The sequence below is a fragment of the Puma concolor genome, chromosome D1, assembly GCF_028749965.1.
Source record: "Puma concolor isolate L17-30 chromosome D1, mPumCon1.1.hap2, whole genome shotgun sequence".
Classification (NCBI taxonomy): Eukaryota; Metazoa; Chordata; class Mammalia; order Carnivora; family Felidae; genus Puma; species Puma concolor.
The window spans coordinates 54384976-54404107 of record NC_141676.1 but is presented as its reverse complement, the minus strand read 5'-3'; the positions used below and the strand labels follow the sequence as shown (position 1 = coordinate 54404107).

Here is a 19132-nt window from a genome sequence, read left to right as displayed (position 1 = left end):
ACGGAGAGAGGGAGGGAAGCAAGAAAGCCAATTGAGTCTATTTATGTAATTTTCTTGAAACAACAAAATTTTAGATACAGAACACAGATTAGTAGCTGGCCAAGGTTAAGAACAAGGGGAGGGGGGAAGGAAGAGAAGTGAGTATGTCTATAAAGGAGTAGCATTAGGTAGCTTCATACAGATGAGTCAGATTTGTATTTTGGCTGTGGTGGTATTTACAAGAATCTGCAATGTGACACAGTTGCATAAAACTGTATGCACGTACATAAAAGTTGAGTGTATATAAAAATAAGTGCATATTTAAATAATCTCTGTGGATCATTACCACTGTCAATCTGTGGTTTTTGACATTATACTATATTTATGCTAGACGTTTTTATTGGAGAAAACTGTGTAAAACTTCCACAGGTTCTCCCGATTTATATTTTTGCAGCTTCTTATGAGTTAATAATTATTTAAAAATAAAAAGATAAGAAAACAAATACTCACCCTTAAATATAAGGTGTGTTCTGTTTGTTTTAATGTTGAACTTGCAATGAAACACTCTACGTATATACTCCTGTGAAACTTAAGAACCCACACGTGCTGCTGGGAGCTGGTGGACCCCTGGAGATATTCCTTCAATACCTGGATAATATGCTCCAACTGTCCATTGGTCTGGGAGTGGTGGAAACAGTGATTTGACTAGGAGATGTAAATCTGAAAATTCTTGGGAAATGGCCTCCAAATATAGGTTATCAATAAGGAAGCTGTTGTAGACATGTTGCTCTGCAGGCTAGATTCCCCTTCAAGGAAAGACTTGCTGCCCAGCCCCGGGAGAGGGGTCACCAGACAGTCTCCAACTCTCAGCTTCTACAGAGTCTCTCAGCTGCAGGATGCCATTTTGCCAAAGGTCATGACCTTATTTCTTAGGTGACAAAGTGAAGAGAGGTCTTAAAAGCCTGGCCATTTCAACCCCCACACGAGGTAATACCGTTGGGTAATAAATACTTGCTCCACAGTTTCTTGCTATGTTGGCTGACACTTTGTCAACCCATACTTCAGTTCCATTTCTTCCTCCGACAAATTCTGTCTCTTCCTTTCTTTCCAAAGCCTAACCTCTAATAACCAACCTTCACCCCCAACTCAGCTTTGTATCTGCTTCTGGAGAACCCACCCCGTGACAGGAACATACTCAGCCTTCAGGTGTCTTGACAATCTGTGAAAGTATAAATTTCACTGCCCCACAAGAATGTAAGTGTTCTGGATAGAGAGCTACTGGAGGTGATAATCATGACTTTCTGCTGACAAGACCATGCTGTGACTATGTGAAAGGGTGCAAGAGGGTACATCAAACTACAGGTCTTTCTGGGATCAGAACAGAATGTGGCCTAAACAAAGGCACAAAATTAATATGGACACCAAAATGGTTCTTGATCCCAACTTTATACCATAGAAAAAATTCAGTTTGTGGTAAACTTAAAACAAAGCTATTGTAAAACAACAGAGGGATTTTCATTCACCAATTTGGGATTTAAATTTTCTTACATATTACACACAAATAAGAACCATAAATAAATCTGCATTAAAAATAACTTATTTTGTGAAAAAAATTATAATAAAGATAATTTTAAAAACGAGCTGTAGAGTAGCAGAGATATTTGCCATACTTATATTTGATACAAGACTCATATCGATAATTTATAAATAACACCTGAAAATCAATAAGAAAATGATAGCCCTCTTTTTAGAATGGGCAAAAGACTAAAACAGGTCCTTCACAAGAGGCAACTGACCAATAAACATATAAAAATGCGTGGACATTATTGGTCCTCAGGGAAGTGCGAATTAAAACCACAGTGAGACACCACAATACACTCAGTAGACTGACTTACAAAAACCCTGAAAATACCCAGTGTGATTAAAGATGTGAACCAGTTGAGACTCATGAACTGCTAGTGGAATATAAAATTAATCGCTTCAGAAAATACCTGGCAGAATCTATTACCATTGGTGAACATAGTCTTTCCAAAGACCTGTATCCCTAATTAGTCTAACAGAAATTCATATGTACGTGTGCACAACGATCAACTGAACATGTACCAGAATGATCAGAGTAGTGTATCTGCAATAGCCAAGCTATCACTATTCTATTTTACTATTAAGAGTAGAAAAGTAAATATGGGCTATATACATACAATGGGGTGCTATACAGAAATAAAAATGAACATTCTACTGCTCCATGCAAACACATGGATATTTCTCACAAACCTAATGAGGTGCATAGATGCCAAACACAAGGAGCACACAGAGTATGATTCCACTTACATAAAGGTTACAACTGGGTAAAATAATCAAGTAGGTGGACTGCATAAGGGCACAAAAGGGGCTTTGCTGTGCTGGTAAAGGTGTGTTTCTCGTTATGGGTGATAATTACCATGGTGAATTTACTTTGCAATGAATTCATTGAGTTAGACCTTTATACTTCAGCTATATTTCTTGATGTAAATTTACTTCAGTAAGTTTTTTACTAAAACAAATGCTCATTGAATTATTTTCTGATTGTCTACTTAGGTTTATACATTTTCCCCAATACTGTTTTCATTGTAGCAATAATTACATGATCAAATAAATGTAAGTTAGTCTGTAATTAAATTAAATTGAATCTCATAATTTGCTTAATAAAAAAAAGAATACATCTGTGTGTTTATCTGTATATCCTCTATCTATACATCTATGACTAAAATCTAACACAGTGAATTTTTTAAAACTTTTTTCTAAGTGGAATGGTGTGTGTTGAGTTTGTGGTTTTAATTTGGAAATGAGAATTACTCTTCATCAGGGACACATCATTAAATTGCCTGTGACATCATCTACCTCCAGTAGCAGAAACTGGGGAATATCACATTGATTCTATAGTATAATCACTTGGATACCGATGTACCATTAAATTGCAAAGATGAAATTTACTTCTCAAATAATTCACTGTTCAGTGGGGGAATCTAATCCAAAATATAAATAATTAAAATAAGTATAATTATGACAGAGGTAGTAATAGCTGACATTGACTGAGTGCTTATTATATGTCAAGTACTATTCTAAGTGATTTATATTTAGACCTCACAATAACTTTATGCAATGGTGATTATCATTACATGCATTTTAGAGATATGGAACATAAGGTGCACTGCGGTTAATTTCTCAAAGTGTCAAAGCAGCACAGCAAGAGTCAGAGTCACAGTGTAAACCAAGTGCTCAAGTTCCAGCATTCAAGATGTTTTAAAATATATATTTATTTATTTATTTTGAGAGAGAGCAGCAGAGAGGCAGAGGGAGAGAATCCATGCTGTCAGCACAGAACTCAACATGGGGCTTGATCCCATGACTGCAAGATCATGACCTGAGCCCAGATCAAGAATCAGGCACTAAACCAACTGAGCCACCGAGGTGCCCCGGCGTTCATGCTTTTAATCGCGTGTATACTGTATTGCCACTTTTTGCATGAGAAAAGACATTAAGACTTTTGGCTTCCAGAAAATTGGCATTATGGTTCCTGTCCTCCATATCTGAACTCATAATTTGATTACAAGTGACTCCCATCCTTGTTTTGTCTTCTTATGGGGGAACATGGGGATGGAGGATGTAGATGGAGGGAAAAGAGGAAATCGGGGACTGGAGAGGGCAGCTCCCTTCTCTGAGATGGGGCTCTGGGCCAGACATCAAGATTAGGGGAAAGGCGACGAGATGGGAAGAACTCTCACTTTACCAAAGTGACGGCCTGCTCTCCTCTAGTTTGAATTCATTCCTCATTTCAGGGAGAAGGGTTGGGAGTTCCCACATACAAGTGGGGAAAATGCTTTCTCAAGAACTCTGTTTCAGTCCGCATTCCTAGCTGGTCTGCTTGTCCTTCCATATGCCTACACGTATAAACAACCAATCACTCTCCTAGCAACAGAGCTTAAGTAAAAGCCAGGACATAGACAGAGACCTTAGGGACTGCTGTTCAAACCCCCAGATCCCCCACGTCAAGGATTCAAATAAAGATAAAAAAAGATGAAAAAAGGGAGGCAAAAAGGGAAGGAGGGGTGCAGAGAGGGAGGAACAATGAGTGACCTAAATCAGGAATGGACCCTGAAGACAAGCTTCTGAAGTCAATGTTCCTACCTGCCAGAATTTTGTGCAGACCATGAAAAGAATGGCATTATGACTAAATCCTTAATAAGGCTCAGGGTTGCAGATTCATGCCTATGGAATGAAGAATGAAAGAAAAAAATTCAGGTCAGTGAGGGTATGTAATGAATTTTCTCTCTGATATCTCACTGCAGGTATCAAAGTAGAGAGGACAGGAAATAGGGAGCTGATTTCTTGGCAAAGAGAACCTGATAGTATTCTCTGTCAAGGATATGTGGAGAAGAGACGCGGGTCTTTAAGACTCTCCAACATCTATAAAATCTGATTTTTTTAAGGATTACCTCCTCAGATGTATCTAAGAAGGCCAAGAATCCAGACAGATTATGGAACACACGAGGCAAAGAAGACTTATGGGAGCAAACCAAATGGTAGGTGTAAGCTTGGGGATAAATTACGCATTTCTAATTCTTGTTCTCCCCATGCCTGCACCTGTAGCCTCTCTGGCCTCTGTTCTAGCCCTGTGATTTTCTGCATGGACTTTTCCCCTACAAATCCAGAAAACTGACGGGGTTAGAATCTCTTGAAAAGTGTGAGAAAGGGTAGCTTTGTAATTCAGACACTTCCTGGAGAATAGTCCCTACCATGCAAGACTGTTAAACCAAGTCAAAGTTAATCTTGGACGGAGTGTGGGCAGTGTGTGCCATTAGATTAGAGACGGCTGTTTGCATAGCTGTGTATCTTCAGCACCTGGAAAAGTCCAGTGCAATAAGCATTCAATTGAGGATAGGGTACAGTTTTTTCTCTCCATATCCCTTATAACACAACCCTCAGGTCATCTCGCTGGGGATACACAACGATGTATTCAGAATCAATCAACCACTTAGGAGGGCGTACCAAGCAATCCACATGCTTTGATGATTTGCTACCCTGCTCAAAATCAGGCATGTAAGATGGTCAGAAAATCAATTTGTTTGTGCCAGCAAACCAATCATTCAGTGACTAGAAAAGAAAACAAATCATGTGCAAGGCATTCTGCTAAGAAGTAGGTATTGAGAACGGAGCCCTGCAGATAGAATAAATAGAAGAATGGATTATAAATGTGAACTATTCAGAAAAGAATGGTAACAGAGAAAGGTTAGGAGATTTTTAAAAAAGGAGGAGAGGGGCGCCTGGGTGGCGCAGTCGGTTAAGCGTCCGACTTCAGCCAGGTCACGATCTCGCGGTCCGTGAGTTCGAGCCCCGCGTCGGGCTCTGGGCTGATGGCTCAGAGCCTGGAGCCTGTTTCCGATTCTGTGTCTCCCTCTCTCTCTGCCCCTCCCCCGTTCATGCTCTGTGTCTCTCTGTCCCAAAAATAAATAAATGTTGAAAAAAAAAATTTTAAAAAGGAGGAGAGATTAAGTATTTATGATAGAGGAAGTGTCAGGAAAAGGGGAGGAAAAGGGTCTAAGGGAAATTGAGGGAGCATGTGAAAGATAAAAATCTGAGCAGGATCTCTGGGGTGTCTGTACAGAGCCCACAGTTCATGTATCAGGGTTTGAGACTTTGGGAATTAGCTTCTCATCAAGGAAAACCCAGGTCCACTCTAAGATTCTGGGATTTGATAGGTGGCTGCAGGGATGAGGCAAAAGTCTAAGATTTTTAACCCCCCAACATTTACAGATAACCTCATGTCCAACAAAAATAACTGAGCAAATTGAGTAAAAATGTTCAGATTTTCAGTATGAATACATAATAGAGAGGCAGTAAGCTTGGTTGTACTCGAAATTACTACATAGATTTCACCATTCCTAGAGTCTAATTAATCCACAGTGCATAAACAGGACTGTGCCACTGGCTGACTGTATCACCTTGGACACATAACCAATATGACTGTAGACTGGGGAAAGAGACTGCTATAAAGATTCTACTCCCCCACTCCCCCCAAAATGAGGCACATGTAGTGTCCTAGTGTCTTGATACATAACGGAAACTCAGCAATGATGTATTCCTTACATTCCCTTTTTGAAGCTATCTCCCCTGTCTGGTGCCCCCACTCCTGCTTCTTTAACGTCACATAAGCTGAGTATTGTCCAAGACTTTCACTCACAGGCAGCAGTCAGCTATTCCTCCTCCTACCCCTATGAAGACAGAGTTGCTTTTCCCTCAACCTACTCCAGTCCCTGGGCTCCAGGCTTTCGCAGCTTGCAGAAGTCCCCACCCTCACTCACCACCCTCCTTCTCTCCTCTCTCTCTCCACCCCAAACACCATCTTTTATCTACTGTTCAAGTGAACTCTAGTTTAGTATTTTCAGATACAGCCATACCCAGCCTCCTCGAAACCCCCATCATCTTATATTGGTTCCCCAGGCTTGTTAAGAAAACTTGACACGTCTCAGAGTAAGTGGATAATCAGAGTGAGTGGATAATCATGGTGCGTAGCCACCAGGAAGAGAGTGAAGAGGCTCTTCTCTGTAATAATAACACCAGAACTTCAAAAGTGAAGAACAATTTACCCCTTGCAAAGCACTTTCTCACTGGCAATCCCATTCCATTTTCACAACCTGTGTCAAGAGCATCACTGGGCAAGACAGAAATTGCCAGTACCATTTAATTTTTTTTTTTAACATTTATTTTTGAGACAGAGAGAGACAGAGCATGAACGGGGGAGGGTCAGAGAGAGAGAGGGAGACACAGAATCCAAAACAGGCTCCAGGCTCTGAGCGGTCAGCACAGAGCCCAATGCGGGGCTTGAACTCACGGACCGCGAGATCATGACCTGAGCTGAAGTCGGACGCTTAACTGACTGAGCCACCCAGGCGCCCTGCCAGTACCATTTAAAGATCATGAAACCACAGCCCAAGATTAAATAACTTTCCCAATATTATTATTGTTACAAAGTAGCAGAGCTGGAATAACAAATGCTTCTGGAGGTAAAAACTCAATAATCTTATACACCTTTTTTCATGGGCAAAAAGATGTCCTAGGATTCATATATCAAATTCACACCAAGATGTTCTTTTCAAAGCATGTGAGATACACAGTCCCTACCAACCAGAGTACAAGGTGGCTTTCCTTTTCTCTGAATGATGCCACCAATGCATGTTTTTTTTTTTTTTTTACTCCTAGAGTTTGGCTACCAGGTGATGCCTGAAATTTGAATGTCACAGAGCCTTCTCACTTTTGTTAAATCTCATCACACTCCACAGTTTGTAAAAAATTTTCTTCTTGAACTTGCCTAGATAACGGATTTCTATCTTTGTACCTCCAGACAGGTGATATGTTAACAGTAATCTGTGCTGTTAACAAATAGTGCTCTCAAATGTTTGTCATTAAATCCCCTTTTTATTGCTCATTTTTGTATCTACACTATAAAATTTTGAATTCTTTGAGGCACATCACATCAATAACCAAAGAATTATGATGCTAAGCAACATGGATTTTGATGTCTATGTGTTGTGGAGATAAACACATATAATTTGCTGATATCATTTTTGTGATAAATGTGATATATGATATCATATCATTTTTCAAAAGTCTCTAGAGCTTCAGGTTTTTTCCTCCAGACATAATGAGTATTGATCATTCCCTCAAATCAACTAAGTCTATTTGATTGACTGATTGATTGATTATTTATTTGTTTGTTTTGCTATTGATGTTCATACTTGCTTGTCTTGGAATTAATTCTCTACTGATCTTTCAGGTTTCATACTTTCTGAGAAATATCACAAGTGAAGATAAAGAGCACATTGAAAAATACACTGTAAGTTCCAACACTATCATAGCACTATTCAAATATACTGATGTCTTCTTGCATTTTGCCTTTATTTTCTTGGTTATATAATTTATAAGGACATCAACTAGGTCTATTCTGTCGACATTGCTGTATTTCCTGTATGTTGTACAGTAGCAATGAATAATACATAGAGTTCCTTATACACTCTATTCTCCCATACCTATAAATCTCCAAATAATGACTAAATTATCATCCTTGCTATCACTGGAAGTCAAGACTGATAAACATCTTATGAACAGATAGCACACTCAAGGGCAACTTCTACAGAAGAGCTTCTACTGCATTACCTGAAGGGAGTATTTTCTTCTTTGCAAGGCTTGCAATGTGGCTCAACACCACCACTTCCCTGTTTCTGCTTACTGGTTTCCCAGGCATGGAGAAGGCACACCACTGGATCTCCATCCCGTTATTAGGGGTTTACATCTCCATACTTCTTGGTAATGGCACTCTTCTCTTTCTTATCAGGGATGATCATAACCTTCACGAGCCCATGTACTATTTCTTAGCTATGCTGGCAGCCACAGACCTTGGAGTGACTTTGACCACGATGCCCACAGTTCTGGGCGTTCTATGGTTGAATCACAGAGAGATTGGCCATCAGGCCTGCTTCTCTCAGGCCTACTTTATCCACACTCTTTCTATCGTAGAATCTGGTGTTTTGCTTGCCATGGCCTATGACCGCTTCATTGCCATCCGCAACCCCTTGAGATATACTTCCATCCTTACCAACACCAAGGTAATGAAGATTGGGATGGGGGTATTGACAAGGGCTGGTCTGTCAATCATGCCAATAATTATCCGCCTTCACTGGTTTCCCTATTGTCGATCCCATGTACTCTCTCATGCTTTCTGTCTACACCAAGATGTCATCAAGTTAGCTTGTGCTGACATCACCTTCAATCGTCTCTATCCAGTTGTGGTTGTATTTGCAATGGTCTTGTTGGACTTTCTTATCATCTTTTTCTCATACTTTTTGATCCTTAAGACTGTCATGGGCATTGCTTCTGGAGAAGAAAGGGCCAAGGCCCTCAATACGTGCATTTCTCACATCTGCTGCATCCTGGTCTTCTATGTCACTGTAGTTGGTCTAACATTTATTCATAGGTTTGGAAAGCATGCTCCTCGTGTGGTCCACATCACAATGAGCTACATTTACTTCCTTTTCCCCCCTTTTATGAACCCTGTTATATATAGCATTAAAACCAAGCAGATCCAGAGTGGTATAATTCGTTTATTCTCTCTGCCTAACTCTAGAGCATAAATTTGACTCACTGCTCTCCAAGAATAACTCGGGGAACCTGGACAAACTGACAGCTTTGTTGTTAGGAGCAACTAGGGAAAGACATGTCAGTGGAAACCTACCTCTCTCTGATATTCAGAATATCATTTCACATAGCCCATTTATTGCTAGATAGCAAATGGCATAATATATGTACATGATTAAGCACATCTCTCAGGTGTCCAACTGATTTATTCTTTTCAGAAGTAACCCACCCTGTTTAGTGGGCATAAGACACCTGATCACACAATTCTTGGATCTAGACTATTGGTCTCTAACTGAGTCAAAGCCCATTGTTTTTCCAAATGTTCTGCATGTCTTGGCTCTGATATACTTAGCAATGACACTCCTAATCTCAAACATTCATCTATTTCTTTTGCTAATATGGAAATAGTTGCTATTTCTAGAAAACTGCACTAAGTGAAATGATGAGACTTACCCAATCCTCAGTTCAATATGGCAACTCTAGGGAACCTATATGTAAGTCTGTCCAGTTAAATGTTTGATAAATATTTATTAGATGTTATCATTATTAATAACATATATGTAAACATATGTAAAAATATAATAACACAGAGATAATTCCTAACCCAGATGACCATTATCTTGATGAGCTAGTTCTAGATACAGGGGAATAGAGATATATATTTTCACATAGTAAAATGGTATTAAAGTTCTAGCTTGGCAATATACCACAGATAAGACTAGACTGAAGGAATGTTAAAAATACCAGAATTGACAAATAGTTGGTCATACGTGTGAATGGGGAGGAGGGAGGCAATGCCTGTGACAAGAAGAAAAATGCCTTTCCTGGTTCCAAATAGCTATGAAAGTTTATTTTGGTCACAGTCTAGACATGGGGAAGAGTTCATGGTCCTATGGCCAGCTGAAGAGTAGTACACATGACTCAGGTGATAGGTTTTAAAGTGAATCAGAGAAGATGTTCCTATGAACAGAAGATTGAATACAAAATGCTAGGATCATACAAGGTGCCACCCAGTGACTAGTCACTTCCCTTCACATAGAGGGAGCCTATCACTGGGCTTTGTCATGCTGGCATTCAAAGCGGTCTTGGACTTCTGCCCCTACTCTTGCTCATACGAAGGTAAGAATTTTCCAGAACTCCTGGGATTTCTGAGTAGCATGGAAAAAACAAACATGAAACCAGACCTTTAGAGCAGCTTCCAGGTTCATAAATAATCTCTACCAGATCAGCTCAATGGACTGTTTCTTTGTTCATTCATTCATTCATTCATTCATTCATTTTTATTCAATTCAGCTGTGTATCTGGTCTGTATGACATTTGTCTCTCTCCTTTCATAGTTTATAGACCGTGTGCTCCAGGAGGACAATGATATTATAGGTCTTATTTCCTACTCTATTATAGAAACTGCCACATGGGAAATCCTTAATAAAATACACGTTTTTGATCAAATGAATAAAACTTAAAGTGACCCACGTTTCTATGTGTCTGTTGGTTTGCTGGTTCTTCTTCTATTTTTTAATGTTTATTTATTTATTTTGAGAGAGATAGTATGTGTGCATGGGAGGAGTGAGGGGCAGAGAGAGGGAGATCGAGAATCCTAAGCAGGCTCCATACTGTCAGCACAGGGCTCTAAACGGGGCTCAAACCTACGAACCTGAACTGTGAGATCATGACCTGAGTTGAAATCAAGAGTTGGATGCTCAGTCGACTGAGCCACCCAGGCACCCCGGCTTTTCTGATTATTTTTCTGAATCTGCATGTCCTCTGAATGTCTCTGTTATTATGCCCTGTAATGTCTTCCAATATTTGGGCATCTAAGTTGTATTCTCATGGAACACCCTCAAAAATATAAATAAGCTCACAACTCTTTATGCCACGATGCATCCTTTCTCTGTACTCTCGGGAATCAACTCAGACGGATCTAAATTCCATCAAAGGAAATCTTTCTTGACTTTCTCTCTAGGCCCAATGATCCTGGGGCCTTCCATAGCAGACTAATATAAAGGGCATTAGGATAACAATATCTTTTAGAAAGTCTTCAAATGGCTGCATTTGATTGACACCTCCAAAAGTTTCTCTCTTCCCTTTCTGTCCTTCCTTACATTGCAGAGATGGTATGGAGAGATCTGAGAAAGAGCTCATAAGAAATATAGGACTGGGAAGTCAGTTTCTTTTTGATGGAGGTGAGTTCTATGAAACAGAGCAGAGTTCTGGGATCACAATGGCCCCAGTTGAACACCTGGGCCAAGGGAGTTAGGGTGGGGAAATTTTCCTAATAGAGCAATGCCCTGCTCTGGTCCTTTTATCCACATATGTTTCACTGTAAAGGCAAAGTCCTGGGAGTTCTCCAAAAAAAAAAAAAAAAAAAAAAAAAAAAAAAGCAAAAAGGCCATCCTCTCTAACTTTTCTTCCCTACTAGTATGTGATGCTTAAAATTAATCACCTTTCTGGTGACAAGGCTAAACCCAAACAAGGACACAGCTTGGGACCTTGGGGCACCACTGTTCCAAAGCTCCAAAGCTGGGAGAACAAAGAAGGGAGGAGGCAGAAATGGGCCTTGGGGAGGACCTTCTGAAACAAATGCTCCTTGAAGTTTGGCTTCTTGGTATGATCTAAAGAGGAGGTGTTGAAGCCAAGACTTTGGCCAGGCTTAGGGGTCTAGGGTCACATCTATGGCACCGATGAACAAAAAACTCGTGAACAGGTCAATAAGAAGCTCCAGTGTTTCTTGTCCTGGAAGGCTCAGCATAGGGAACAGGTCATGGGTAGGGTATAGAGAGTTGGTTTAATGAAACTTACAGAGAAAGGCAGCAATATGTCAGTCAAGAGGTGATGAGGCATAAGAATATATCCCAAAGACTCCCCTCAAAACTGGGCTCCCAAATAATCTTTTCTTACAGATATTTGGAATAGGGAAAAGCCAAAATCTGTCTTTCTTACTAGGCAGATGTAATTTGGAAGAAAAAGGCAAAAGACCTGTGGGAATAGAGGCAGATAGCTCTAGAATAATTCAGGACTCTGGGATAGATTATCTATTTCCCTTGTTGCTCTCTTCAGCTATTCGTATGAGCTTCCTCTTGACCCCTGTCAGTGCCACCAGGTATTTACCACCACCCCCCCACCCCGCCACCCAGAGCCTAAATCAGGTTGAGGAGGGGAGGCACTCTAATGACCATGGGTGTAGACTAACAGAACAAAAAAAAAAAAAAAAAAAAAAAAAAAAAAAAAAAAACTTGCCAAATAGACCAGCCTCAGATTAAAGCAGAAGCAGACTTTACAGAATCTGACATTAGACACTTTACTTTAAATTGCTGCGTATTCCCAGAAATGGGCCTATTATCCATCAGGAACTAAGTGTGCAAATTCTGTAACTAAAGGCAGAGTAGAGCTTCTTTGTTCATTCCCTTCTTTATGAGCTATAGGCACTGTAGATTTGCAGGATCTCAAACCCCACACAGATAGAGAGCTATAGTGGATCTGGTGCTGGGGTGGTGTGGGTAGGGGAAGGTGGTCACCATTTTTATCAGCAAGGGATGCTGGTAAAAAGGGAAAAAGCTGGAGGATTTGGGTAGAAAGCCATTCAGAGCCAGTATTCACTGGTATGAAAGTCAAGAATTTCAGTTCATGGCTTGGGAAAATAGAACTATTATGCACTGAGCCATATAATGAGAATTTGGTGATTAATTTGCATCTACTACTGCACACCATGTATGAGAACAGATGGTATCGCTCGGTCTAAATAACGTTGCCAGACAGTAGAGAGGATGTCAGAAAATCGGATGATAAGAAGAAAGGTTACAAAGCAGACAGAGATCGGGGAAATGAAACAAAAGGGAGAAGGATCCAAAGGCAAGGCAAATGTGAAGTCTGTTAGGTGAACGTCTGGGTGGTGTTCCTCCGTGAGAAGTAACATGAGAGAAGAGAGACTCAGAGTGTCTTCTTGAAGCCGCCACATTTTTGGATTAGAATGATTAGTTTGGGGAAACAGTTTTTCATCAATCCAAGATCTTAAGGGCTCCCCAGGAGTGGACACCCCCGGGGGGTTGATGTATAAACTTTTCAAGGTCATGAGGCAAGAGTTGTCGAGTTACAGTTCTTTGCAGTGTTAAAAATGATTAAAGAGGGGCGCCTGGGTGGCGCAGTCGGTTAAGCGTCCGACTTCAGCCAGGTCACGATCTCGCGGTCCGGGAGTTCGAGCCCCGCGTCGGGCTCTGGGCTGATGGCTCAGAGCCTGGAGCCTGTTTCCGATTCTGTGTCTCCCTCTCTCTCTCTGCCCCTCCCCCGTTCATGCTCTGTCTCTCTCTGTTCCAAAAATAAATAAACGTTGAAAAAAAAAATTAAAAAAAAAATGATTAAAGAAGACCATATAGGGGACACAAACAAACTTTATTTAACACGTCACAAAGTGGAGTCTCTACCTGGAGAACTGCAATATGGGAGGGGAGGTGGGAAAGCAGAAGTGTTTTATAGGGTGAAGAATAAAGAACAAAGAATAAGGAAGAGACAAATATCTTGAGAAAATATCTTGTCTGCAGTCACCTAGGCAGCCTTGTGTGGGGTGAGAAAGCTCAGAGTTGGCTTGGAGTTTGGGGCCTGCCTGACTGGATACACTACATGTATGGTCAAGTGCAGTGTTTACAGGGACTGAAAGTTGTCTAAGTTTGGTGTTACTGATGTGGCACCACTGGGCAGGAGAGCTCCATTTTGTGCCTGGAAAATTATTTCAACAGCACGAAACTATGTCATTGAGTACATATCCTAATTACCAATTAATTGAAAAATGGGGAAAGTAAGATGTTTGTGGACATTCTATTAAAAAATAGGCACACTGGCCACACATGCAGGCCACGTCTGCTGTATAATAGGTAGGAAGCAGTTATGCTCTCCAGCTGGGTCTTCCCCCGCTGTCTGGCTCCCCCACCCATCTGGGTCTCAGCATGTCAGAGGAAAGAGACCTGGCTAGACTTGTGACAATAGGCAACTCAGACCCATCCCTGCCAAAACCAAGTTTCTTTTTTTGTGTTTTGGTTTTCACATTCTGCTTCTCCCAGCTCTACCGGGACGAAGTTCGCCTCACCTCCACTCCCATGTGAAGCCCAAGGTTGCAGGCTTCCCTCAGCCTGGTTGGTGCTTACCAAAGCGCCCCTCCCCTTTTCCCACCCACCCCCCATCCTGTCCCAGACACCAGGAACCTTCACTAGCTTCTAACTATTCTCAGTCACTGTCATCTTAAGGCTTCTTAAATCCCTATTATCTTATACCTCTTCTCCAAATGTTTTGAGCAAATTGGAATGACTCAGCATACCTGAGTGTGAGTGACACTGGCCTTCCTCTGCCAAACAAATTCAGAACGGCCTTCTGATTAAGCGTAGCCCAAACCCATCACAGAGGCACAGCGTCGCCCCACTTACAAAGTCCACTCCCGGATGCTACTGCATTTAGTCCTCACAGGTCAAGGGACACTTAATTCTCATTTATTTTTCAGAGGAGGATCACAGGCTGAGGGAGTAGAAGGGGTCCACCCAAATTACATGGCTAAAGATTGGAGGAGCTGGAATGTCAGCTAAGGAATTACCTGAAAGTGAGTCTGGAGGTCTCAGAGGCTTCACACAAATATGAGATGAACTCACTCTAGAATATTCTTCTTAATGCTCATGGTGATATACTGGTATTTACCCATGTCCTAGCTTATCCCAACACTGATAGAAGTATTTACAAAGCATAGATGCTTAAATGTTTTTGAGCTTTACTTTGTGGCAAGAAGGCCACCAGGGTAGCCCTTTGGTATGACTTTTTGAAACCAATAAAACCTCTACAGTCTAATCATTTGTTACTCCCATCTTGAGTTCTCTAACTGCATTGAGCACAAATTATTTCTTCAAGCCCATTCTTGCCTCAGGAATTTCTCCTCTGCTTTTCCCTCAGGGTGAAAATACCCTTCCTTTTTACCTGATTCCCACGTACCTGTCAGATGTTACATGCTCTGGGAAGCTTTCTTTGACCATGCCAAAACTTTGCCAGATTTAATAAAGTAAGCCATGCTCCCACAGAGTTCTGTAAATCTTCTATTATAATTTTCATATTGCTGTTATTCCTCTTTCATTCTCTGAATCTATTTTTTAATATAATTTGTTGTCAAATTTGCTTATATATAACACCCAGTGCTCATCCCCACAAGTGCCCTCCTCAATGCCCATCATCCATTTTCACCTCTCCCCCACCCCTCTATCTACCCTCAGTTTGTTCTTTGTATTTAAGAGTCTCTAATGGTTTGCCTGCCTCCCTCTCTGTTTGTAGCTATTTTCCCCCTTCCCCTCCCCCATGGTCTTCTGTTAAGTTCCTCAAGATCCACATATGAGTGAAAACATATGACCTCTGAATCTACTTCAAGCTATAAGGACAAGAACCAGTTCTATCTCATAAACTACTATATCCATGCTGCCTAGTACATTGCCTGGCACATATGTTAAACACTGATTTGCAGTTGTTGATCGGATTACTTTTTCCCCCCCATCTCTAAGGCTTTCCTAAGAAAGAATGTTTTATTTCTCTGGAGTCACTACAGTTTAGGAAGAGCTACAGGAAGTAAAAAAGTAGAAGTGGCTAAAGAAGAATGTCTGAAGACCTAACGTGGTCTTTCCTAAACAGAAGATTCATCCTACTGTAATGCCCATTATGGAACTCAACACCAGTGCCCCACCCTTTCTGCTGACCGGCTTCGTGGGCCTGGAAAAGGCTCACCACTGGATCTCTATCCTGTTATCTGTCATCTAGATTGCCATACTTCATGGCAATGGCATTCTCCTATTTCTCATCAGGGTTGACCATAACCTCCACGAGCCCATGTACTATTTCTTAGCCATGCTGGCAACCACAGACCTCGGGATGACCCTGGTTACAATGCCTACAGTGCTGTGTGCGATGTGGACAAATCATAGGGAAATCAGCCATGACTCCTGCTTTTGCCAAGCCTGCTTCATCCACACTTTCTCTGTCATAGAGTCTGGGATTTTGCTTGCCAAGGCCTATGATCAGTTTGTTGCCATCCACAACCCACTGAGATATACTTTCATTCTTACCAACACCCAAATGATAAAGATTGGAGTGGGGGTTTTCATGAAGGGATTTACAGTCATCTTGCCTCCAATATTGCCTCTCGATTGGTTTTCCTATTGCAGATCCTATTTCCTCTCTCATGCCTTCTGCCTCCACCAGGAAGTCATCAAATTAGCCTGTGCTGACATCACCTTCAATTGCCTATATCCTATTGTGATGGTATTTTCTATGGTCCTAATGGACTGCCTGATAATCTTTTGCTTCTATATTTTGATTCTCAAAACTGTCATGAGTATTGCATCTGGAGAGGAGGGGTCCAAGGCACTCAGCAAATGTGCCTCCCACATCTGCTGTATCTTGGTCTTCTATGTCACTGTTTTGGTTTGACATTCATCTACCGATTTGGGAAGAAATGTTCCCCATCTAGTACACATCACAAATAGCTACATCTACTTCCTTTCCGTTCTTTTATGAACCCTGTCATCTGTAGTATTAAAACTAAGCAGATTCGCAGTAGTATTCTCCAGTTCCCATCAAGAACATGGTATTTACTTTCTCCTGTCTGGAAAAGGACTGAGATATTAAAAACATAATAATTTGACAGTCATAAATTTCTAAGGAAGACATTAAAATAAATGTACAAATGCCAGAAAAAAGTATTTCAGATACAACTGTTTTTTTTCTGCCACTCCCCTTTTTTTTTCCCATGAGGATGAAAGGAAATAAGTCATGTAAAACACTAAACAAAGAGCAAGGTGCTTAGCATAGCTCAATTGATATTCATTTTGTACTTAACTCTCATTCAACTTGCAGCAGCTCTGATGTGACTCTGGGTTCATGGACTCTGAGTGGCATGGTCCAACAAATTGAACACAGATTCCGTTCTTGGTTGTTTTTTCATATGGACTGGACATCCTTACAACCTTGCAACCATTAACTTTTATCTGTTGTGTCCCATGTGTGCACCACCTGCCTTTTCTAGAACTTGTCATCAGTGAAGCAGAGTCTTTCTGAGCTAATTTCCAAATGGTTGCTATTGAACACAGTACGCCAAGAAGGCAACTGAACAAGTAAAATAGGAATGCTCTATTTTTACGTAGTGAAGTGAATTCACATCAGCAAGTAAATCAATTCCTGATCTAGGGGAAGAAGTTTTATTATGATGATCCCGACGAAAGGAAAAGGTGCTAGTCAGAAATTATATATAATCAGAGCCTCAAGAGAAAATTAATTCAGAGTAAAACTGGACTTGATTGGTACTTGGTATGTATTCCTCATGTGTGCAAAACCAAGGTAACAAAGGGTAGGTGATATGTGTGCAATTATGTAGGAAGAAAGACAAAGAGGAAACACATGTGTTAGGAGCAGGAGAAGGCCTGGGCTGTTGAAAAGGGTTTCATGGCAGGCTGTAGGGATGTTTCACGCACATATCGGGTAAGGAGGGAATCAGATAAGGTTTCATTCTTAATGGTGGCAGGAAGGGTAGTTATAGATTCAATATAAGAAGAGGAAGGAATACATTTGCCAGAGTTCAACAAGCCTTATACAGGCAACCCATATAGAGTAAGATTATTTCCCTAAAGACTGATGAAATCAGGGCCAAATATAAATGAACTTCTGTCTTCTGCACATTCCCTTGCCCTTGATCGCCAAAGAAGAACTTCCCAGAATCTCTAGATTTTTGGGTAATGTGGAGGCAAGCCAAATGTGCAAATGTGGGACTCTGGCAAATGCTCTGGTGCAATTTACAAGCTATGTAATGTGCCATGTGTGTGTATCAGGCACATGGATGAGCATACCTTCGTATTTAGGAGCACCTGCCACACATGAAATTTCCTCCTTCTTCCTCCTCCCTTACTGGACTATGAAAACCACTGTAACCTAGCTTTAAGCACAATGCTTTGAGTAGAGTAGGAGCTTAATAAAATGTTCTTTATTAAACTGAATAATAAACGAGGAGTGGATGATGTTTCTGTGTCTCTCTATTTTTTTTTTTAATCCTGCATCATTATATATAGACAGTTTACAGGTAGAGGTAGAGATAGAAGTCTCTGTATTTGGGGCATCCCACTAAGCTGTTTGCACACCACTATGTGACAGGAGACTCCCGAAAGTGAATAATCAAAGTCTCCTGTGTACAAGGTCTGCCCGTTCCTTCCCGGGCCCATAGTCTGAGTACACTGAGGCCAACCTCATAAGACACCTTTCTCAACTTCCCTAACTTTCCATTGATGAATTTTCTTTTGAATGTAGATATATGAAATGTTGATCTTTAGTGAACAATTTTCAATCATTGGGGTCTCCATGTTTTCCTAAGAGCTGCAGGATACCCAAGGAGAGAAAAAAGAGAAAAAAAAATACAGAAGAGGAGTCTATAAGGGGGTTTCTCAAGCTATGGCTGGTTCTTCACCTCCTTGTCATAGCAGCCTACTCAAAACCAATTACAAAAATAATGTATTTTTAATAACCTTGAATTCCAGTCATAGTTGATTGCATCTGACAAGGAATATTTTTTTTCTTTTTATTCTTTGAAGGAGAGAAAGAGTGAGCAGAGGAGGGAAAGCAAGAGAGGGAGAGAGGGAGACAGGGAAAATCCCAAGCAGGTCTGCATTATCAGCGCAGAGCCCAATGTGGGGCTTGAACTCGCAAACCATGAGATCATGACCTGAGCCGATATCAAGAGTCAGACACTTAATCAACTGAGCCACGCAGGTGCCCCAGAACATTTCTTTTATCTGGGAAGGAGTTATATAGACATTTAGATCATTAGTGCCAGGAACTGAGCCACAATTGAAAATAAAGTCTTTACTATGTATCAGAAGTCTATGGAAGTATCTAGCTAACTGAAGGACTGGTGGCCACTGAGTAACAGGTTCTGCACCTTGAGAGCAGTGTTATTAGAGTATCATTGGTGTTTACCAGCTATGGA

The 19132-nt window shown here is 40.9% G+C and overlaps 1 protein-coding gene and 1 pseudogene across 1 annotated transcript; both read left to right on the top strand.

Annotated features, from left to right (window-relative positions):
- Positions 1-8204: 8204 nt before the first annotated feature.
- Positions 8205-9143, top strand: LOC112865179 (olfactory receptor 51B6). Its single transcript, XM_025928214.2, has one exon. The coding sequence runs from the start codon at positions 8205-8207 to the stop codon at positions 9141-9143; it is 939 nt and encodes a 312-aa protein (XP_025783999.2).
- A 6679-nt stretch (positions 9144-15822) lies between these two features.
- Positions 15823-16796, top strand: LOC112865697 (olfactory receptor 51B6-like; annotated as a pseudogene).
- Positions 16797-19132: the final 2336 nt, after the last annotated feature.